The sequence below is a fragment of the Podarcis raffonei genome, chromosome 2, assembly GCF_027172205.1.
Source record: "Podarcis raffonei isolate rPodRaf1 chromosome 2, rPodRaf1.pri, whole genome shotgun sequence".
Lineage (NCBI taxonomy): Eukaryota > Metazoa > Chordata > Lepidosauria > Squamata > Lacertidae > Podarcis > Podarcis raffonei.
Window position 1 is genome coordinate 106839061 of NC_070603.1, and position 24477 is coordinate 106863537.

The 24477-nt window shown below is 47.8% G+C and overlaps 1 protein-coding gene across 3 annotated transcripts in view; it reads right to left on the reverse strand.

Annotated features, from left to right (window-relative positions):
- The window catches only part of MTMR14 (myotubularin related protein 14), an 86372-nt gene extending 68022 nt beyond the window's left edge, over positions 1 to 18350 (reverse strand). For 2 of the 3 annotated variants that reach the window (XM_053378473.1, XM_053378471.1), the window contains exons 1-4: positions 17989 to 18350; positions 16367 to 16515; positions 1196 to 1304; positions 457 to 532 (exon numbers count right to left, since the gene is read on the reverse strand). In XM_053378473.1, the coding sequence (XP_053234448.1) occupies positions 457 to 532; positions 1196 to 1304; positions 16367 to 16515; positions 17989 to 18300 (646 nt within the window). In that variant the 5' untranslated portion in view covers positions 18301 to 18350. The remainder of the gene's footprint in view (positions 1 to 456; positions 533 to 1195; positions 1305 to 16366; positions 16516 to 17988) is intronic. The other variant, XM_053378472.1, reaches the window with a different exon arrangement.
- Between the last annotated feature and the right edge of the window lie 6127 nt (positions 18351 to 24477).

The window sequence follows — 24477 nt, forward strand, 5'->3', positions numbered from 1 at the left end:
CTCCCTTGGCCCAGAGGTTTTGCTTCGTTTCTGAAATGCAGAATCTACGCAGCAGTGTCTGAAGAACGAGAAAAGCCACCCTGGTCACAGTTCTCTTGCTCAATCAGGGATTCCCACAACTGCTTCATCACTGAAGACACGCAACAAAGATGCCCTTGGGAGCAGACTCCAATACTGAAACAGGAAGCTTACGAAGGAGCTTGCAGACCCACAAGACAAGGCCACAAATATTTACCACCACCTGACAGTACCCTTTGCAGCTTCCTCTCCTTGCAGAACTTGCCAACTTCGGCTTTCTAGGGAACATGAGTTTGGTTTCCATTTTGAACTAAGCCACTGTCCTCAATGGCAGCTCAAGCCTGCTGCTCACGCCAATTTTCAAGGATGCTCCCCCAACTAGCGTTATAAAACAGAGATAACACATAGCAACTATTACCAAACCTACACCTCCCTTACCTGAGAAAATGTAGTTGTATCCTGTGCGCCCATAAAGTTCCCCCCACCCCGCCAGGGTGGCCGATCGGCATATATGCTGAAGAAAGAGAGAGATGCAACACATGACCATCAAAGCACAGAGAAGCAACGGACCCTCCTCCTCCTCTCCCAGCCTTTTCCCATTCCCAATTCAAGAGAGTCTGGCTTTGCACTCGTGGTCCGCACTGCGCCTTCCAGATGGAGGTCTGCATGGCTCACAGGTCAGGCTTAATTACTTCCCAACCCTCTGCTAAGCTACATTTCCCCCTGATTCTACTTTGCACCACTATTTGCAATTCCTTTTTAACTAATATCAGCCTTGTGCGCTTCATTAACATGCTCTTTGAACCGTCTCTCCCTCAAACCGTTAATGAACGGGATTAGGCTGGTCCCCGCAGGATCCTCTTTAAGTTCACCTATCGGTAGCAGAGCTGAAACAAATCTGCAAGTTACGGAGCAGCTTATCAAAGGCGCCAGCCCGGCCTCAGTCTGCACAGGTGCATGCCCGCTTGACTTGGGAGCAACGAAGAAAGGTTGTCAAGAGATTGCTGCACCCACTTTCTAGAGCCTTCTGCTCATGGCTGAAGGCACCCTCCAGTAAATCGTGCAAAAGCTACAATGAGACATCCACATAAGAAAAGAAAACCATGAAAGTCACAAGACACACACACACACACAGAGAGAGAGAGAGAGAGAGAGAGAGAGAGAGAGAGTGTTTTACCTTGCCCTTGTAGAGGATGACGGGGCAGACAAACCGCCCTCTACACCTGGCCATTTTACTGCGGTGGATGAGGTCTTGCAGCTTGCCAACTTGGACGGTGCTCTCAAATCTATTGGAGGCAAAACAGGCCATTACCTGCACAGGCACCAACTGCAGATTGGAGGGGACAGGTGTTGCCTGGATGTGCTTCTCAGGCTACAAGTGACTGCAAAATCTCGTCTTGGCATACATTCAGTGTAAAGCCTGGTAGCTTCTGTCATCTTGTTTTGAAGCCAACAGCTCAGGGGGAATGGAGCGGGGGGGAAAAACTTCCACTAACCAAAGGCTTGGTTTTGTTAACTCCACAGCCACGAAGGATGTGCACCTCACCGTTCACTGTCTTCTTGTTTTAAAGGCTCAGCGACCACAAATTTAACAGATCCTGGATCCAGACTCAGATTAGCTAACCAATAGATGGAAATTTTAACGCTGCTCTCCCACCAGCATAGCGTACATAAGTAAGCAGAGAGATGGCAATGGCTACAAGGCTGGTGGTCATCGCCAAGGAGAGACCCAAACACAGATCTCCACAGTCTAGATCAGGTTTCCATTTGTTCACCACCACTAATATCAGACACCAATTCAGAACTAGTAATGGAGTTGGATGGAAAGGAGACAGAGGGTGTCACAAGCATACTGATGAGACTGAACTCCAAATCCCTGGATGACATCTCTCGGTGTTTTCATGTAGATGTTGAACAGCATGGGAGACAAGATGGGAGGACACCCTAGAAGCCTCCCGGCCCCACATTCTTGAACTGTTTCTCAAAGAAGTACTGGAGCCACCATGAAAAAAATGATAAAAGTTCCACCCCAGTCTAGAATAAATGGTCAATAGTACTGAAAGCTTCCAAGAGGTCCAGCAGAACCAACTAGGACATAATGCACCTTCCCAATATGGATCTACCAAAGGCCTTGAATGCCATCTTTTTTGACAATCCAGTAACATCTGGAGCAGAGATGTGTCCATATGCTCAAACACACTGCCCAAGAATGGAAAATGAGTGAGCCTGGATCCCTTCTCAACAAAGTGGGCATTTAATGGGAAGGGGGGACGAGGCAGGATCAGGGGATTACCAAAAATCCTGGGAAGGGATCTAACACACCTCCATTTCCACTTTGGTCTGAGTACCTGCTGCTTTATTTCTGGATAAAAACAAATACAGGATTTAATAAGCATCAATTGGCCACCTCTGGATCATCATATCTTGGCTTCATAAACAGAGATATGCCTAAAACTTTTGCCTAACTGCTCCAGCCTCATACCACCTCTTCCCCACCACATAATACACCACAATAAGACAGTAAGTCTTCAAATTAAGCCTTGTTTCCCATTTCAGTGAAATCTTTCACAAGCCAGGATGTTAAACCTATTTAGGCCTGTGGTTTAAGATCCTGGCTTGTTCCAATCTGATAACCATTGTTTCCTGGTCCAGATGAAATGGGAAACTGTGGTTAGTTGAAGAATTCCAGATTTAATTGTAGCACACCAAGGAGCAAAGGAGCGGCACATACAGTCAGATGGTGAGTAATAAGCTGTGGCGTGATCACCTGAATATAGCCTGCATAAGAGAACACAAGGGCTAAAAATGTCTTTCCCCCCACAGAGAGGACTGTGTTTGCTAAATGAATTCAAAGATGGGAGATGAAAAGAAGAGTGAAAGAGAAGCAGTTGAGGAGAAATAAGGTAGTTTTGCCCATGAAAGGCTTTGCTGACTACACGATTCTTGAGAGACACTGGAGAAACAGTGGCTTGATTGAGAGACTCTCCCAAGGTCCGGGGAAGGAGCATGTGAGAGGTAGGGTCAACTGCAGCCAGTTCCCAAGGGATGCCAATTAGCACTTGATGGTTTCAAATTTATTCCAGTAATCAGATCAAAAGATCTGGCTACCTTAATGAGACTTAAGTTGGCTCCTGGTCCCTCTGTATTTAATTCAAAGGTTCAGCCTGGGTAAGCAACTGGGATATATGAAGCACCACAAATTAAGCTGTGATCCACCCCAAACCACACATTCCCCCCCTCCTTCCATCACTGAGACACTGCATTGGATGAGGTTCCCTGGTACAGCATCTGGCTCAAAGCTTCGCCTTAGTGCCAAGCACTCTCCAATAAACTTATCTCTCAAGAGCTACTCTGGTTCGCTCAAGTGCCTCACAGTGGCAAAACGAAGCTTTCTGACAGATACACTGCAACTCCACAATATTCCAGATAGCTCCTTTGCCAACCTGGTGCCCTCCAGATGTTTGAGACTTGTAGTCCACAATGTCTAGAGGGCACCAGACTGGCAAAGTCTTCCTTGAAACGATCACCTTTAACAATCCACCTCTCAATGTTTTGCTACCCCAAAAAAATGCCGGGGGGGGGGGGAGAGGAACTCATCTACATGTTAGACCAAATACTAGAAATATCAGATGTGTTGCTTTCCTCATACTGGACCACCTCTTGCATCAGGCGCCTGCTTATGAGGCTGTTTTGCATTGCTGTTGCAAAAAAAATAAAAATGCAGCATATTATATGTATTGTGTAAGATGATTTTTTTTGCATTTAATTTTGTGTAGTTTGGCTTTTTTTAAGAAACAGCAATGCAAAAGTGACGAGCTGCATGTGGTACGTTATTTCTGCATCATATAATTTTATGCATACGCTAATAACACATATGTATTTTTCTCCAGTGTTATAACACATTTTATGCATTATAACATATGCTTATAATTGGTGCTTGGCACTTTCGGAAACCCGGAGCCTGTGTGCATATAATAAGGGACGTAACAATATGAGAATTGTTCTTCTTTTTAGCAGGATGGGGGAGGTTGACAACATTAAGGATCAAAGCAGGTTTTCCAGCAACTGGTATGCGCAAGTATTGCTGCCCCTGAACATGGAGGCAAAGCGCAACCATTGTGGCTACCAGCCACTGCTAGTCCTATCCTCCATGGATTTGTCTGATGATCCTCTTTCAAAGCCATCCCAGTTGGTGGTCATCCAAGATAACTGTCCCATCCTCCTTCAAGTACCCTGATCCCAAGCTGCTTTGGGACTTCCCAAAATGAAATAACCAGGACTTTGAATCGCGCCTGGAAAGAATCCTTCTATTTTGCACCAGCAGCCAATGAGTTGCATAATATGACCCCATTACATATGATCCCTGAACTGTAGCTCTTGCTTATTAGGGGTGAGGAAGTGGCTTTCTCTCTCTCCACAGATGTCGGTGTAGCGTTAGTAGAAGAAGAAGAAGAAGAAGAAGAAGAAGAAGAAGAAGAAGAAGAAGAAGAAGAAGAAGGGAACATTTCGCGCGGCACAGCTGCGGTCTATGTGTGCCGACCTCGGGGACAGGAGAAAAGCCCTGCCACCTGCCCAGCCGGAGGGTGCCAGGAACACACATCCGGCCACCTATTGGTGCCAGGGAACTGGACGCTTTTGAACTCGCGGCTGCAGTTCCCTCCGACACACAGGAGAACGCTGCGGTTATGCCAGGCAGGAGCCGGTGCCCAGCCGAGAACCGTGCCCAAAGCGCAATGATTTTATGCCAACTCCATTAAAGTTCCCAAGTCCTCTTAAAAGCCTCTGTAAGCCAAAGGGGTTGCTATGGCAACCCAGACCCCTGCTTATGAAAAATACATAAAGTACAACATTTCCAGTTGTGTTTTTTTTAAAAAAAAACTCTTTTAAGGACGAGCGAGGAAGCAAGTAGCGCCAGCTTAAAGTCCCATAGAATATTCTATTACCCTGTGCAGTTCACACATCCAGCCCCTAAAACAGTCTGCTTTAGCTGGTCACGTAGCTGCTGCTGCCGCAGCACCACCCCCTGCCATTAAGGGGTAAGGGGCAAAGCAGTAACTCCTCTAGGGGGGTTCACAGAACCACCACCCCCACCGCCCTGCCCCATTCAGTTGGACGGGCAAAGAGGGCAATGGTGGCCGATTCCCTGAACACAGGGGGCATGTATGTGGAATGCTCAAAATCAGCGTGGATTTGAAATCACACGGCGGCAGCGGGAGGCCCCATTAGCTAAAGTGGTACCTCAGGTTAAGAACAGTTTCAGGTTAAGAATAGATCTCCGGAATGAATTAAGTATGTAACCAGAGGTACTACTGTATTTAGTTATTTGGCTACCTCTGGTGTAGACAATGCTGAGCGAAATGGATCAATGGCCTGACTCTGTCCAGGGCAGCTTCCTGTTACTTATGAAGCGAAGAATGGCAAGGGCCCACTCAGTAGCCGCAAAGCTCTGAAGTACTGGCACAAAGGCAGCTTCCTATGGTCCTATCCTTCCTCTGTTTTCCAAGCAATCGCCCTGGCCATGTCGGCTTTTGCTTTCTGGGAAGGAGCAAGGTAGGTTTTGAGGAAAGGAGCTAATTCTAATATGGGCAAGAATGCATCATTGGGCAGGGTTGTTATTCCTTGTCCCCTCAGCCCTTCCTCATTTAAAACAGGAACTCTTAAAAAAAATAGCAGTCGCCAACGGAATTGCAGTTCATTTGCTCTGCCGTTTCATGGGTCTCTGCACTACATATCTGGCTCTACATGAGCTGTTTGGTCCCTCCAAGATATTTATCAGCAATAGATTCTCTCTCTCTCTCTCTCTCTCTCTCTCTCTCTCTCTCTCACACACACACACACACACACACACAAACAGACACCGCCCAGCCCACTAGCAGCTGGGATGATTCAGTTCTTCTGCCAGCTAAGTAATCTGCAAATGAAGTGGAGTCTGGATTGCAGCAGCAGAATTTCCCAAGCAAGGAGGGAAAGGACTTGTATGATCTGGTCACGGAATGAAGGGCTGAATCAGTTCTCAGGTATTTTGGATGGGGAAGAAGGGAGTGCTTTTAGAAGAGAGAGAAGAAGAGTTTTGGATTTGATATCCCGCCTTTCACTCCCTTTAAGGAGTCTCAAAGCGGCTCACATTCTCCTTTCCCTTCCTCCCCCACAACAAACACTCTGTGAGGTGAGTGGGGCTGAGAGACTTCAGAGAAGTGTGACTGGCCCAAGGTCACCCAGCAGCTGCATGTGGAGGAGCAGAGACGTGAACCCGGTTCTCCAGATTACGAGACTACCGCTCTTAACCACTACACCACACTGGCTCTCTTTTAAAGGAGACTTCTGCCTCCCCCACCACAAAACGAGCACTAATGTTCTGCTTGCAGAGAACCTTGCAAGTATTTGTTGGTGAACAGCTTGCTGGCGTGCGCAAAGTATCTGAACAGAGCTAGTAATCCCTCACTGGCGTCGGAAGAGGAACTGGGCAGAGTTTGACATAAACTCTTAAGAGCTGCTCACAGGAAAATGGAAGGACGAGCAACAGCCTCCTCTCAAGAGTGGAGTGGCTAGGATGCGACGCTTAAGGCCAAGGAGATACAGGATCAAATTGCCTCTGAATGACCACGGGTCATTCACAAACGCCTTCATCCTTACCTGCTTCACAGGGTTGCTGTAAACACAGAAGGAGAGGGCACACACCATGCATTTAAAACCCGGAATCGAGTGTAAATTAGAAGCGGCAGCTGTACAGTGGTACCTCAGGTTACGAACTTAATTTGTTCCAGAGGTCCGTTCTTAACCTGAAACTGTTCTTAACTTGAAGCACCACTTTAGCTAATGGGGCCTCCGGCTGCCGCCGTGCAATTTCTGTTCTCATCCTTGTCAGGAGCTCGCCCTACACTCGAGTAGGACCCTGGCAGAGACACATGCCCCGACTGGCATGTTCCCTCCCTCCTGGTCGATCGTTCGGGAGCTTCATAAGCTTTCTTCTGCCCGAACATCGCAGCAACCGATGCCAACCGACACCGGCACACTTAGGGATCTGCAGAGTTTGCGTATCATGCGCCTGGCAGGCCTCAGCAACTCAGCATTTTGACTAATCTACTTTATTTACATATAGACACACACGGAGCACTGCAACATGGCTCCCTCTCTCTCTAGCATCAGACAGCAAAAGGGGGGGGGGGAAACAAAGGACAATAGTCCCACATCACGGAACACAGTAACACAAACATCCTGTCTCCGTCACTTCCCACTCTGTGGAGTCAAAACATATATCGTCATGTGAAAGACAACAACACCATGACTGCAAGCATGTATCAGGAATTCTAACAATCCTGAAGCAAAGTTCTTAACCCGAGGTACTATTTCTGGGTTAGTGGAGTCTATAACCTGAAGCATCTGTAACCTGAAGTGTCTGTAACCCAAGGTACCACTGTAGTTTTGATTTGCTGTGCAACCTATTTCATATTCCACTGGCCCTCCTGTCTTCAGTACACAAGAGCGGTTAACTATAACTGGTCAGATTTATGCATGTCAGAAACAAGGGTGTATTCTTGCCCCTTTTCTTGTTACCGTATTTTTCGCTCTATAGGACGCACCTAGTTTTTTTGGGGGGGAATAAAGAAAAAAAAATTATTTCCCCCCCAGGCACGGGGCTGGCACGGGGGAAGCCCAAGCTTCCCCCGACCCCAGCCCCCAGAACAGCCTGCTATCCGCAAGCCTAGGGAGCCACGCCGGTCTCCCCAGGCTTGTGGACAGCTACGTGAAGCCTGGGCGCACTGAAGAGGCTTCAGAATGCAGGCAGCTCTGCGCAATCTTTGGGAGCCCGGCGCGGCTTGGCGCCGGGCTCCCGAGAGTTGCGCAGAGCTGCGGGAAGCCCGGGAGCACAGGCAGCTCTGCGCAACCCTCCGGAGCCTGGCGCGGCTTCGCTCCGGGCTCCTGAGGGTTGCGCAGAGCTGCGGGAAACCCGGGAGCACAGGTAGCTCTGCGCAACCCTTGGGAGCCTGGCGCGGCTTCGCTCCGGGCTCCCAAGGGTTGCGCAGAGCTTCCTGAAGCCTGGAGAGTGAGAGGGGTCAGTGCGCACCGACCCCTCTCGCTCTCCAGGCTTCAGCGAAAGCCTGGATTCGCCCCATAGGACGCACACACATTTCCCCTTCATTTTTGGAGGGGGGAAAGTGCATCCTATAGGGCGAAAAATACGGTAATTCATTTTTATCAGATCTTCCAGAGCACATTCAAAAAATAGATTCACGTGCCCCCGCCCCATCAATCAAAACCCGGTCCCACTGTTTCGGCATGCAGATGATGTGGCCTTATTATCACTGATGAGGAGAGGTCTGCAACGTCTTTTACTCTCCCGGATTTCCTATTGTGAAACCAATAAGCTCTCAATAAATGATGGGAAGACAAATAATAAATGATGGGAAACTAGAGAAATGGAAAATAAGAGGGCAAGAAATCCAGCAAGTAAAGTTGTACAAATATCTTGGAATTTTACTCCAGAGCAGCTCAGGTTGGTCAAAGCATCGCAGAAGTGCTAGAAAACAGGCCAGGTGTACCTCGTCAGCAGCAGTTTGCTTTTATTTTCAGAAAGGCAACCCATTTATACCAGCTGCTATTCTATTTTTTTCAAGCAAAAGTGTCGTCCCAGCTACTTTTTGGGATCCCAATATGAATACAAGCATATAATAGTGATTTAGGTAAGATACACTCAAGTTTCTGTAGATGTATCCTGGGGCTCCCAAGTTCAATCAAGTATGAAATTATGTGTGCAGAACTAGGTGTACACACGATAGAATACTGAGTGTGGGCAGGTACTATAAAATATTGGTTGTGTTGCCATTTCCGTTGCCAGCCTTCAAGTCTGCTTTCTGACTTACTTAAGGACTCTTATAAATCCAGATGGTTCCAACACTCACATAGCAAAATCAGATCTATCAGTATTGACTTGGAACACTTGCATAATTCAAGTGAGCAAAATAAACGGCCTCGGTCCAGTATACCTGAAGGAGCGTCTCTACCCCCATCGTTCAGTCCAGACACTGAGGTCCAGCTCCGAGGGCCTTCTGGTGGTTCCCTCACTGCGAGAAGCCAAGTTACAGGGAACCAGACAGAGGGCCTTCTCGGTAGTGGCGCCCGCCCTATGGAATGCCCTCCCACCAGATGTCAAAGAGAAAAACAACTACCAGACTTTTAGAAGACATCTGAAGGCAGCCCTGTTTAGGGAAGCTTGTAATGTTTAATAGGTTATTGTATTTTAATTTTCTGTTGGAAGCGGCCCAGAGTGGCTGCGGAAACCCGGCCAGATGGGTGTGGTATAAATAATAAATTATTATCATCGTCGTCGTCATCATCATCATATTCCAATCAGATTAAGGGACATTGAAAAACAAAACACTGAGTCAGCTATAAATAAAATTTGCTCCCCCCAGGTTTTATGGTTTAAATACAACAGGTAACAGGGTTGCTTATATTTCAAAATTAATAATTCCAATCCAACGCAGGGCCTTTATGTTAGCCCGACTGAACGCTTCCCCCTCAGCTTTTGTCAAGGGCAGATATTTAAACATCCCCAGAAATGATAGACATTGCAAATGTTTTTTGAATGTGCCAGACACAGTAGAACATATTCGTTTCTACTCTCCATTGTACAACCAGCTACGCAAACGTGTTATCCCCTTTTTTGAGTAGTCTAACATCAAGGCACAATGAAAATATCAGATTATATCTGTCTGACATTAACCCAGAAGTAACTGCAAGGCTGGCTGAGTTTTTTATCAATAGTACCTCTCAGAGTGGTGAATGGCTCTATTTAACAGGAAGAAAGTCCAATGAAAATCATCATTATTACATATTTTTAGATGGCTGTTTATTTGTATATATTTTTAAAATTATATATATGGATGTTTCATGATGGCCTATATTTGTAATGGGGGGCACGGGTGGCGCTGTGGGTTAAACCACAGAGCCTAGGACTTGCCGATCAGAAGGTCGGCGGTTCGAATCCTTGCAACAGGATGAGCTCCCGTTGCTCGGTCCCTGCTCCTGCCAACCTAGGAGTTCGAAAGCATGTCAAAGTGCAAGTAGATAAATAGGTACCTCTCCGGCAGGAAGGTAAAAATGGCGTTTCCGTGTGCTGTTATGGTTTGCCAGAAGAGGCTTAGTCATGCTGGCCACATGACCCGGAAGCTGTACGCCGGCTCCCTCGGCCAATAAAGCGAGATGAGCGCTGCAATCCCAGAGTCAGCCACAACTGGACCTAATGGTCAGGGGTCCCTTTACCTTTTTATATTTGTAATGCCTAATAAAGGTTTGGTGAAGTAAGCAAGCATGTCACCATTACAATTGCTAACTGCACTTACTGGGCACTTTTCAAAACATAAAAATAAGCTGAAAACAACTTTCAATATATTAATACAGAAACACAGGACACTGAAGTTATCAACTTAGGAGTGGGCAAATATATGTTTGGAAAATATATGTAAAAACTAATAAAAGTGTGTATTAAAAAAACAACCTTAGGAGTGGGCAACTGACTTTTTCTTTCACACATCTTGGGTGCCTCTGGGTTCAAGGAAGGCATGGGTGAAGTTCCTCAGGAGTAAAGCCAGAGGTCTGCTCATGTTTTCCAGTGCCAGCTGTCAGCTTGTCAACACTCAAAAGCAGAAGTTTACTCATCCTGGTTGTGGGCAGCAAATGAGATGACTTGAAGTCGGCACACCAGGAACGTAACGTACTTTTGCAACTGGGGGGGGCTACCTATTGCAAAGTGGCTGCTTAAAAAGTTGTGGAAGGACCAAAATCATTCGAAACAGGGCTGACTTCCACGGAATTGTCTCTGCACAGGTCAAACTGTGCATGCTGTCTCAGTATCTCACAAGCACCCAGGAGGCGCTTCGTAGATCCTGAGTTTATAGCAAATGATATCAAACGTTTCAAGCGAATCATAGCAGGGAGGCAAATCCCTCTTCATGGGCGTTCATGAACTTGGAAGGGAAATCCTTTTTCAGTCTCAAAGACGGAATTGAACAGATTCAGAATTATGCATGCTTCAGGAGGAAACGGGTATACACATGGGGGGACACGCAACCCCACACCACCTTTACATTGTGCAGCTCATACTTGGTTACTTTCCTATTGCACCACATAAGTAATGTTTTTGTAGGTTGAAAGCTTGCTCATTCCAACAGGAGTCAGCGTGGCTGATTCCCTATGCAGTACAGTGGTACCTCGCAAGACGAATGCCTCGCAAGACGGAAAACTCGCAAGAAGAAAGAGTTTTCCGTTTTTCGAGGTGCTTCGCCAGACGAATTTCCCTATGGGCTTCCTTCACAAGACGAAAGCCCATAGGGAAATCTCCGGGGACAGCGGGGAAGCGCAGCGCGTCTTCCCCACTGTCCTCGGACCTCCTCCAAAGGCTGGCGGTGGGGCGGAGAGACCTTCTCCCCCCCGCCAGCCTTCGGAAGGCTGCTCCGAAGGCTGGCGGTGGGGCAAGCGGTTTCCATAGGAACGCATTAATTGATTTTCAATGCATTCCTATGGGAAACTGTGCTTCGCAAGACAAAAAACTCGCAAGAAGAAAAAACTCGCGGAACGAATTAATTTCGTCTTGCGAGGTACCACTGTACAGAATCCTGCACAAATCCTTCCAGCTGAGGTCAGTCACCGCCCTGGTAATTTCCATCAGCCACTTTTTGTTCTAAAGTTGCGTGTTGCATACTAGGAGGAAGAGGTGGGCTTTGTGTGAAGGAAAGACTGACCCTGGACACCTAATTAGACCGGAGGCGCAAGAAGTGGGAGGTGTGGTGTCCAGTGGCCTACCATCATCATCAGGCTCCTCTCGTGTAAAAGGCCTCAATGTTTTATGACTGGAAAGTGGGGGGAAAGGGCTCCAAGACTCAAACCAAAGAGGGCAGATACTGCACTATACAGAAAACAAGCAACCACCAAGTGCAAGAATGGCCCCGAGAGATATCAGGCAACAAAGAGCTCCACGGCTGCACTGATCTAAGCCCTGGAAACGTGTCAAGAACTCAATGCTGTGGGTGAAAATGCTCATGTCTGAAGATCATATCAACAGCATTTTGCCATATTCCCTACGGAGCTTGGCCTGCCAAAAATGGCTTGGAGGGCCAGCCTCGGAAGTCTGGCAGGACTAATTGGGCCCGTGGGCTAGAGATTCTCCAGCACAACTCTAGCATATATAGAGAAGAAGTATCTAATGCATAGGAAGATCTTCCAACAATAGTTTTCTGGAAAAGCCACTTCACAGTTAGTAAGCTCTGCGCCCTTAGCTGTCAAACAGACAAGGGCAAATGGAGCGCAATAAGCAATGCTGGGAAACATAATCATAGAATCATAGAGTTGGAATAGACCACAAGGGCCATCGAGTCCAACCCCCTGCCAAGCAGGAAACACCATCAGAGCACTCCTGACATATGGTTGTCAAGCCTCTGCTTAAAGACCTCCAAAGAAGGAGACTCCACCACACTCCTTGGCAGCAAATTCCACTGTCGAACAGCTCTTACTGTCAGGAAGTTCTTCCTAATGTTTAGGTGGAATCTTCTTGTAGCTTGGATCCATTGCTCCGTGTCCGCTTCTCTGGAGCAACAGAAAACAACCTTTGTCCCTCCTCTATATGACATCCTTTTATATATTTGAACATGGCTATCATATCACCCCTTAACCTCCTCTTCTCCAGGCTAAACAAGCCCAGCTCCCTTAGCCGTTCCTCATAAGGCATCGTTTCCAGGCCTTTGACCATTTTGGTTGCCCTCCTCTGGACACGTTCCAGTTTGTCAGTGTCCTTCTTGAACTGTGGTGCCCAGAACTGGACACAGTACTCCAGGTGAGGTCTGACCAGAGCAGAATACAGTGGCACTATTACTTCCCTTGATCTAGATGCTATACTCCTATTGATGCAGCCCAGAATTGCATTGGACATGTTAGCTCCTTTATGATACTGGAGTTGGTGTTGGGGCAAAGCAGGTGAGGTGTGTAACACAGGAGGAGAAGCGAAGCACAAAGCTGCAATACAGGAAAGTAGTATTCCCTCCCCGAATACTTGCAGAGCAGTGTGTTTTAGTGGTTTGGTTAACCAGGCAGGATGCATCATGGTTTGGCAACCTCATGAAACACGAATCCAAACTTGAATTACGGTAAATCTCCAAAGGGAAGTTTGAATAAAAACGAAGCGCCATTCAACTGCCGCTGCTGTAGTCTCCACCTCTCCTCTCTCAGTGCAACCTCAGAAAGAGCAGGCAAAGGTTTGGTAGCTGAAGGGAAAAGATGGTGCATTGATTCAGTCCAAGAACCAATACTTTTGTCAACTCCTGGACAAGACAGACCTCCTTTCCAACTCACTGAATTTTGCAACTCGCCACATCTTTCTGAGTTCTCACTACGAATATGAGGGGACTGAAACGAAACTCGGAATTTTTCAACTGCTTTCGCAAAATCCTCAGATTCCATCTTCAGGGACAGAAGCCGCTTTCTACCTTCTGATCTAGACAGTATGATCAAACGGTACAGCTTACATCCAAGTCATCGTTTTGGTTTTCCAAGCCGCAAGAAAGCTGAAGTGAAAAAACTTAAGAGGAACCAAAAGGGCAACGAAAGATACTCAGGCATGAAAAACACGCAAACATCACATGGGTACACCCTGCAGCTGGTGGGCACATTAAGAAGCAGCACAGCTAAGCACTGCTGTGCATGAGTCAAATTTGCAAGCGGTAATAACTTTACTAACTGCAGCTTGCTTAGCCATTGAAGATGGAAAAAGAGAAGTCCACCTATACTGATGGCGTTTGACACTTCGGGGCAGGGCTTCTGGATGGGGATGAACTCCCTATGGAGGAACAAGTGCATATCTCCTGGATACCTCGTTGTTGTTGTTTACTGAATTTGTATACCGTCCTTCATCCAAAGATCTCAGGGAGGTTCACAGAATAAAGACACTTTAAAATACAGAATAAAACCACCAAGTACATAATAACAGACCAAAAACTAAACAAGACAAATAACAAAACAAAACAATAACTCCTACCCACCCATTTTAAAAGAACATTGGATATCAGTCAGCCAAAGGCATGGTTAAAGGGGAACGTTTTCGCCTAGTGCCTAAAAGTGTATAATGAAGGCGCCATGTGAACCGCCCTGGGGTGAGCATTCCACAGACTGGGAGCCACTGCTGAAAAGGCCTGTTCCCAAGTTGCCACTCTCTGGACCTCACATAGAAGAGGCACACAAAGAGAAGGGCCTGGGATGATGATTGCAACGTCCGGGTTAGTTTATCTGGGGAGAGGTGGTCTGTGACATCTAGTGATATCAACATACCTTGGAAATATCAGCAACCTGCCTCATGGTTATGGCTACACTGAGGGTTGTTAGAAGGTAAGCACAGTTTAAAAAGCAGAGACATCACCTTGCCGACAAAGGTCCACATAGTTAAAGCTATGGTTTTCCCAGTAGTGACATATGGAAGTGAGAGCTGGACCATATAGAAGGCTGCTCGCCAAAGAATGGATGCCTTTGAATTATGGTGCTGGAGGAGACTCTTGAGAGTCCCATGGACTGCAAGAAGATCAAACCTATCCATTCTGAAGGAAATCAGCCCTGGGTGCTCACTGGAAGGACAGATCGTGAAGCTGAGGCTCCAATACTTTGGCCACCTCATGAGAAGAGAAGACTCCCTGGAAAAGACCCTGATGTTGGGAAAGATGGAGGGCACAAGGAGAAGGGGACGACAGAGGACGAGATGGTAGGACAGTGTTCTCGAAGCTACAAACATGAGTCTGACCAAACTGCGGGAGGAAGTGGAAGACAGGAGTGCCTGGCGTGCTCTGGTCCATGGGGTCACAAAGAGTCGGACACGACTAAACGACTAAACAACAACAACAAGAAGTGCAGTTAGGCCTCACTGCAAGCAAAGGATTATAAACAAGCTTACAGAGCTCGCCAGTATAAAAAAATAGTGGTAAATTTATCAAGGAACATGCAACACGACAAAATCTGCATGCAGATTCAAGTTCTGCATGGGAATTGAGTTCTGTATGAAGCAACTCTAAAGTGTTTCAAAGAACAGCAGTGGGAAAAGTGAAAACCAAAGAGGAAGTCCACCCCACCCTTCTCCATCCCACTGTGCAGATCTGTCATAGGCTTGAATTTCTACTCGGCTATCACTGCATGGACCCCATGACATGCAACATGTATCTAAGAGGCAGAACAATTCAAGCCACTGATGCACTGTGCTGAAGAGGGTTTGAATAGCACAGATGTGTCCCTCTGCCCAACGCTGCGGGGGTACAGGAATCCCACTGGCAAGGGGCACCTCAATGCACTGCCTGAACAGCAGGTAGAGGGAAGTTACCTACAGCGGCATTCCCATCTGCGGAAACCCCTGAAACAGCATCAGGAGGGCCCACTGGAGGATCTGCTGAATCCTCAGCCAGCCCCAATGTCACTTGTGATGGCAACACCACCAATCTAGGCCATCTTGTTGCAACAGCATGGAAGTTTAAAAGAGGATTAGACAAATTCACAGAGGATAAGGCTATCAATGGCTACTAGCTCTGATGGCTGTGTTCTACCTCCACTGTCGGAGGCAGTACCATTTTCTGGAAACCACAAGAGGGGAGAGTGTTGTTATAATCAGGTCCTGCCTTGCAGGCTTTCCACAAGCATCTGGTTAGCCACTGTGATAACAGGATGTCAAACTAGATGGGTCTAATCCAGCAGGATTTTTTATATTCACTGGTTGCTACTTAACTCGCACACCACAGTAGCCTCTCATTCATAAGAAAAAACACCAGGGCTTGTGCACATTTATGTGAACAGCCAATTTTAGAGCCAAATGGAACAAAAAGACTGATTAGTAACTTGCTAGTACTGTAGTCGGGACGCGGGTGGCGCCGTGGGTAAAAGCCTCAGCGCCTAGGGCTTGCCGATCGAAAGGTTGGCGGTTCGAATCCCTGCGGCGGGGTGTGCTCCCGCTGCTCGGTCCCAGCGCCTGCCAACCTAGCAGTTCAAAAGCACCCCTGGGTGCAAGTAGATAAATAGGGACTGCTTACTAGCGGGAAGGTAAACAGCGTTTCCGTGTGCAGCTCTGGCTCGCCAGAGCAGCGATGTCATGCTGGCCACGTAACCCGGAAGTGTATCCGGACAGCGCTGGCCCCCGGCCTCTAGAGTGAGATGGGCGCACAACCCTAGAGTCTGTCAAAACTGGCCCGTACGGGCAGGGGTACCTTTACCTTTACCTTTAGTACTGTAGTACATCTCCTCAAAAAACAGTGACGCACTTTGCAGGCCACAAACGTGCTCAGGTTAATTTGGGTAAGACACAGTCCTCCCAAAAGCAATCACGACTTACGTGTGCCTCTCTTGATCTGTACTCTCATACTCCAAGAAGACAATCAGGCGGGGGTAATGGCTGCAGATTTCACCATTCCCATTGTGGATCACGCTGAAGCAGTAGTCCTTGCCAAACAACTCAAGACAGCATTTCTCAATGCGCTCTATCTAGTCAAGTCAAAGAACAAACCAACAGTTATTACAGAATTATTGTTATTTATACATGGGGGTAACGTTCTCAGCCACCTTGCACATCAGGACAAGTCTAAGTCCCTTCCAGTCCGTTCTGCCCCTGCCCCACCTCCTAACAGCACGCATGTCAGCAGCCGCGCATGTGCTGATTGCGCATAAGTGGGGAGTTTCCTGTACTGTGATCCAAACCAAAGGCCTGGTACATTGTACAAACACTGTATATATGAGATAAATAAATGCAAGTATGGAGCAAAACATTTGATCTTAAGGAAAGCTTTGCTGCCTCAAAAATCCAATAATGAGACCCTCTGTATAGCTGGCATCTATCCCAATGGACTTGCAGCATTTGAAATGCTTATCATTAGAATTCTGGTTATCTGGCAACCTTTGGACAGAGGAAACACATGACTCACAATGTTCACCACATGAGCATTAGGTTACTCTATAAGCGAGGACAAGGTGCACCAATGAAGCACATCCAACCCACAAAGGCCATGCAGAATCCGATTGTGCACTTGGGAGTATAGACATGGAGTAACCAGGGATCCTAGTATTGTCTACTTGTGTTAGGGAAGTTATGACTTCATGCAACACAGTACCTTCTCTCTCCACCCCACCTTCCTTTCCTAATCTGTTTTCCCATGGCTTATTTTGCAATGAAGCACCATACAAGAAACCCAGAAAATCCCCATATAAGGATTCGTTTTAAAACAACTGCACTAAAATAAGGGAGAAGCTTTGCAGTATTAACAGGGATCATGTAGGGATCTCTTTTAATGGACAGGGATTTTACGCTGCAGAGAACGGATGTTGATTCACCTATCCACTCTTTTCAGCCAAAGCTTGGCTCCAAAATTGGTTCACAGTAAATTACAAATTGACCCAACTACAGATAACACTTCATGTATCAGAGTGGACTGCAGCGCAACAGAAGCTTACACCATAATGGATTGCCACATCTTTATAAATATGCCCTCTTTTGCTGCTAATACGGCCTCCTCTCTGGAAGGCAATTAAAATGCAACACAAAAACACTTCTCGGATTTTTTAGCTTTCTTTCTGCCAATGCTTAACTGTTGTGGTTTTCCCCCAATGCTTTTAGCAGTTCTTATTTTTATCTGTAAGCGAGTGCCTTGAACCCGCTGGGTGGAAGAAAGGCAATAAATATAAAACCCAGTGTGGTGGGCTGGGTACAAATAATAAAACTAAAGAACAATTCTCAGCTGCGTCTGGGTTGCAGGCACGGCAGATGGGAATAATAATGAAAAGGCATCTCCAAGCTGGAAGAAATTGTTCACCAGTGGGAGTGTTGTTGTTTTTTTTGTTTTTGTGCCAGTCATGCACATATCAGAGGAGAGGGATCAGTAGCAACCTGGGGGGACGGTTTAAGGCAAGGGCCGTGCAGAGCGGGGCTGAACGAGGCAGGCCCAGCCCACCCCTCAGGCTCACCTTGGCGTTGCTGCCGGCCCCGCCGCCGCCTCCACCTGCCGAGGTGCCTCCTCCTCCTCCGCCGCCTCCCCCGCTACCGCCCCCTCCATCCCGGGCCCGGTACTGCGCTCTCGAGAACTCCAGCAGCAGCTCCGCCAAAGCGCGCTCCCCGGCGCCGGGCCCCTGAAGAGAGGAGGTGGGGTCGCCCGGGGCTCCTGCCATCCCCGCCCCGCACTCACGGGCCCGAGCCCCGGACTCGCCGCCCCTGCAGCGCCAGCGCCTTCTCCATCCCAACCGCCTTCCGCTTCCGGGAAAGGAGAGCGATGCCGTCATTACAGCGCGACACGAGAGCGAACACCACCACCACCGGCCGCTCGGAAAGGATACCCCTTCCCTATTGGCCCGAAGAGAGCGCGAAAACACCCCCCTCCCTCCCTCTCTGCCTCTTCCAGGGGAAGAAAAGGAAGAAGCGGAAGGGCGGGGCTTAAGGAGGAGGAGATGGGAGGGGGCGTGTCCGTGGGCGGGGCCGGACTCCGGCTCTGGGAATTGCGGGGCTGCGAGCCAATGGCTGCGCGTGGAACTTAGGCGGCAGCGGCGAGGTTTTTTATGTGTGTGTGTGTGTGTTTGCTGTCGCGCGTGCGCGCCCAAAGCGAAAAGAGGCTGCAGGATGGAAGCTCCGGCCACTCGCGTGCAAGTGGATCAGTTATTATTGATACTGCTAACAATATTGAGTGATGTATGGAAGTGAGAGCTGGACCATAAAGAAGGCTGATCGCCAAAGAATTGGTGCTTTTGAATTCTGGTGATGGAGGAGACTCTTGAGAGTCCCATGGACTGCAAGAAGATCAAACCTCTCCATTCTGAAGGAAATCAGCCCTGAGTGCTCACTGGAAGGACAGATCCTGAAGCTGAGGCTCCAATACTTTGGCCACCTCATGAGAAGAGAAGACTCCCTGGAAAAGACCCTGATGTTGGGAAAGATGGAGGGCACAAGGAGAAGGGGACGGCAGAGGACGAGATGGTGGGACAGTGTTCTCGAAGCTACCAGCATGAGTTTGACCAAACTGCGGGAGGCAGTGGAAGACAGGAGTGCATGGCGTGCTCTGGTCCATATGGGGTCACGAAGAGTCGGACACGACTAAACAACAACAAACAATATTATTAATACCCAATAATGCTTTGCCAAGAAGAATATCGGTTTCTGCACTCTGATGTATATTATTACCAGTGCTTTTTTTCTGGGGGGGACGCATACCCCTAAACATGTCTTGAATCCTTGTACTTCTGTCTCATTTAGTGTATCTCCCCCCCCCGATTTGAACTATAAAATGGTGATTTTCTCGAGTCAAAATGAGAGTACCCCTAAACATTTTTTTTATAGAAAAAAGCACTGATTATTACCGTAACAAACAACATGAAGGTTGGGTTTCAGGTAATTTGGTTGTGTCCCTGGCTTACCACCAGTTAATGCAACAGGCTAACACCTTGGTCTGTTGCAGCAAAAAATGAGAGAAAGAAACATGCAACGCCTTGTGGATTTCTCAAGTGAGCAGGATTCCACTTAAGGACCAGGATTTCAGGCCCAGTGGATGAGTGTGGTTGTCTCTACCCATGCTTAGCGATTCTCCCCAAACTCCCCAGGCTACAGGTTTGGATAGTGTTGGATGCCACACCTAGAGCAAGTCTGATGGAGGCATGCAGAGCACTGCCTGTTCCCTGTTCCGTCCATGCTGGATCCGTTTCAGTTCTTGTGACCTGAGGATGTGGCTAAGCTGCTTGAAGCAATGTGGTTCCTTAGGCCTGGCTGTAGGGAACTGACTGGATGGGTCCAGGGAAGAGGGGAAGTACCATCTGCCTTGAAGGAGGCCATGGTGCATGCCCTCCTTAACAAGACCTCCCTGGATTGCCCAGTAGCGAAAATCCGCTTTGGGGACAAGGATGTTTGGAGAAGCTGGTGGTGATTCGCCACTTTCAGTTACACTTGGAGGGTAAAGTGGGTTGAAAAAGGTTCCCCACCTTTGTCTTAATCAGATTCATGATGTGAGTGTTGTATGTGTGTGTCACCCAGTGGGCTTCCTGGCTGAGTGGGGATTTGAATGCTGGTCTCTCAGGCACTCTGACCACAACTTACAAATACACGCGTGGCGCTATGGGTTAAACTACAGAGCCTAGGACTTGCCGATCAGAAGGCCGGCGGTTCGAATCCCCGCAACGGGGTGAGCTCCCATTGCTCGGTCCCTGCTTCTGCCCACCTAGCATTTCGAAAGCACGTCAAAGTGCAAGTAGATAAATAGGTACCGCTCCGGCGGGAAAGTAAACAGCATTTCCATGTGCTGCTCTGGTTCGCCAGAAGCAGCTTAGTCATGCTGGCCACATGACCTGGAAGCTGTACGCCGGCTCCCTTGGCCAATAAAGTGAGATGAGTGCCGCAACCCCAGAGTCGGCCACGACTGGACCTAATGGTCAGGGGTCTCTTTACCTTTACTCCTAGGCACTCTGACCACAAATTACAAATACACAGGTGTTGGGGAGGGGGGAATAAGTCTTAATCAGCATAGCTCTATGACAACGGAAAAACAAGAGTCCATGATATCAAGTGCCAAGATTGCCAACTGATCAGCTCCTGTGTCTTTAATTGCACCTCAAACTGCAGAAATCAGCAGCTGAAACTGTTTAGCAACATGGAGAGAGAACCTCCGAATGCCTGCACATTTGGCTAGTTTTAAAGTTGGATGTACCATGGATGGGGGTGCTGTGATGTGCCAAACCGGACATAGCCTAACCGCTGTTTATGCTTGACAATTCCTGCTGTCTATGGCAGGCAGCAAATAATAGGATTTATTGAGCCCTCTGGTGGTCTGCATTTACAGGATCAGAAATTGAGAAACTGATGCAGGGGTCCATCCGTTCAGGGTCTGATCAAGAGCTGCAGTTTATGCGCATGGTCATCTGCATTCGCATGCAGTATGCCTCTAAATAACAGGAGCAGGGCCCGTAGTTCAGCAATAGTTCATCTGCTGTGCACACAGAAAGCTGCAGGCAGCATTTTCAGGTAGGGCTGGGAGAGACTCCACTGCCGGAGGCTATATGTCTCTAAATACCAGTTGCAAGCAGGTGAGAGCGCTGCTGGGCTTATGGGTTTCCCATAGGCATCTAGTTGGCTGCTGCTGTGAGAAATAGATGCTGGATGTTATGTACTGAGTTGAATAGGATCCAAAATGCAGCAGTCTGATTGGTCCTAGAACAATAGGATCCAAAATGCAGCAGTCTGATTGGTCCTAGAACAATAGGATTCAGAATGCAGCAGTCTGATTGGTCCTAGAACAATGCAGCAGTATGATTGGCCTGCAGGAGCCACCCAGTCCGGCTCCAGATGGAAGTGAATCCACAACCTGATTGGCCTACAGGAGAATCCCGGAATTAGCCAATCACGTGCAGCCCATTGTGTAAATAATGTATATAAAGCAGATACTTTGAGGGGACATTCATTCCTCCTCGCCACTATGAGCTGAATAAAGAGCATTAAATCTCGACTCTGAGTATATTTCACTGTACTAGATGGGCCACTGCCCAATCCAGCAGGCCTCTCTCTCTCTCTCTTCTTACTTTCCCTGAATTCTCCTTAGGAAGCTAACCTGCAGTAACTGACCACCCTGCTTTTTCTAGGGGAATGACGGAGGAATATAGCTTCGCCTAGGCTCTCCCCATCCTTTAATACAGTGCTGGTTTATACATGAAAGGCCAGTCAGCAAGGGCAGTGCTTGCAAGCAACCCACTTCCTGATCTCTGGTACTTAGGCTGCTGCTGCTGCCGCTGCTGCCGCCGCCACCACCGTTGCTCTCGGGGCTATCCTAGCGGCTGCCACCCGCTTTTGTCACATTGCATTGTGGAGCAGCTTCCCTTTCAGAGACCTGACAGGGTCAGCTGTTTCCCCTCTGAGCTATGTGCTGAAGTGCTAGCCAGTAACAAGGCTCAGCAGAGGGTACCGCAGGCTGGTGGAAACCAGACAGGCCGTTTTGCCAGGCCTTTTCATGCCTCAGCAGGCTTCCAGTTCCAGCGAGCGGGTTCATAACAGAGGTGGAGCTCAGACTCTGCAAGGAATAACAAGATCTCTGCGAACTCTTCCCCATTTCTCCTTTCCATAGCCTTCAGCAGGCGGAAGATATTTTCTGAGGTGGCAAATGCCACACACATGCCCAGTAAGTCAAAGCGCCTCGTATCCAAAGCCAGCCAAGTTATTGTGGCACCTGAAGCAGGAAAATCTCACCCTTATCTCTCTCCCCCCCCCACCTCACTGCTGTAAAAATAAATAAAAATACATTGAATTATGAACTGTCTGAACAAGAACGTTACTTGCCCCCCAAATGGAAAGAAGTCCTAGGAAAGGAAGACATGGCGAAACTTACCGGAAGAATAAGAAATCAAGATAACAATCTTTTTATAAAAGAATGGAAATGGTTTATTGAATATTTACAGATAAATTGTAAACAGATAAAAACACTGGCAGGATTATTGTAATAACCTGCAGCTACGTAAGTGTGTGTGTGTGTGTGATAAATAAATGAGTAAGTTGTGTTAATTTGGATATGCAGAAGATATTAAAAATAAATTTAAGGGAAGGAAGTCGAGTTTTAAAATGTCAATATGATTGTAAAATCAGTGAAATGTATATATCTGAAAAGTATAAATAAAATTTAATAACGAAAAAACAATATGAACCGTTTGCTACCCAATGGTAGGGCCAGCACTGAGCAGATAGCTGTACACACCATGCATTTATAGCAAAAGCCCCAAAGAATGCTGGGAACTGTCGCATACCCCTCCCAGAACTACAATCCCCAGCACTTTTAACAAAGTAAAGACCCCAGGATTCTTCGGTGAAAGTATTTTGCTTTAAATGTATGGCGTGTACACGTCCCCAGTGTGCTGAAATAATTCAGATTGTGATCTGAGAAGATTCAGATCTCGCACGCAGAAAATAATAATTCATGTCAAACAAATAGGGCTATATCCACACACAGCCCTCGAAAGGCTGAAATGGAGGCTTGTAATTTTATGTTGGAAGAGGCCTTATACTGAGTCAGACCATGGTTCCATCTACTTCAGGGTTGTTAGCACTGACTGGAAGGAACTATCCAGAGTTTCAGACATTAATTCTTCCCAGCAAGGACTTAGGCAGCACAATAGGAATCAGAAACAGCATCCCATGGCCAAATCCGGCTCTCCAGAAAGACCATACCTCCTCTTTCCCCAATTGCCAACCACAAAAAGCAGAAATTTGTGGCAACGTGTTTTTTTAAACGTTAGGCTTAGGAGATAAAGGTTGAGGCCCATCTCACATCACTCCTTTCTTGAAGTGGCCCTTCAGAACAACGGATGGCTGACAGTGGCCAGCCTAATATATTTTGCTGCCTCACAACAGGACACATACAGAAGCCAACCGGGTGGGCAATTGAATCTTATTATTCCTATACCGGGACACGGGTGGCGCTGTGGGTTAAACCACAGAGCCTAGGACTTGCCGATCAGAAGGTCAGAGGTTCGAATCCCCGTGATGGGGTGAGCTCCCGTTGCTCAGTTCCAGCTCCTGCCGACCTAGCAGTTCGAAAGCACGTCAACGTGCAAGTAGATAAATAGGTACCACTCAGGTGGGAAGGTAAACGGCGTATCCGTGTGCTGCTCTGGTTCACCAGAAGCGGCTTAGTCATGCTGGCCACATGACCCGGAAGCTGTACGCTGGCTCCCTCGGCCAATAAAGTGAGACGAGCGCCGCAACCCCTGAGTCGGCCGCGACTGGACCTAATAGGTCCCTTTACCTATTCCTATACTGGCAATGGGGCAGTGTCTTCCATCTCACCTAACGGCAGCAAGGTAGTTCTGAGGGGCAGATCAGGCCACATGGTGCAAACCAGGGGACTGAAGAGAAACAGGAGGCTGTTGCTGCTGCCCTCCTGCATCCACCAGCCGAGGCGATGGCCTCACTCTGTCTAGGGATAGGGTCGGCTCTGGGTAGACCAATTAGAGTAGCAGAGGGAATGGAGGTTGGGTTTCCATGTGACACGGTGATGTAAGAATTAGGTTGCAATTCTGGATAACAGGACCCTGTTGTGGAAATGAACCGAGCTGGAAGTAGGTTTGTTAACTAGCCCCAAGGAAAACAAAGCCAAAAAAATAATAATTATTTTTTAAAAAGACATGACGAGCTTTGCATTGCAACCACCAGGTGGTGCTAGAGCTCTGTTTTCTTCTCGCTCTGTTTTCCTGCCTCCCTTGCCACTTTTGGAAGGCACAGCTTGGATTATTACCAGATGCAACTCTCTCCGTAGTCCCCCTTGCTACTAATAGATTTCCATGGAGCAGCAGCTGTAGGAGAGCTGACACAGCGCATACAGTGCGAGTTGGGGAATCCCTGGGCTCAGCCTCACTGGGGAAGCCGCTATTTGCTCTGATTCCATTAGCCCTCACCCGCAACAGGGAGAATGATGACACTGGCCTGCTTTGCAAGGTTGT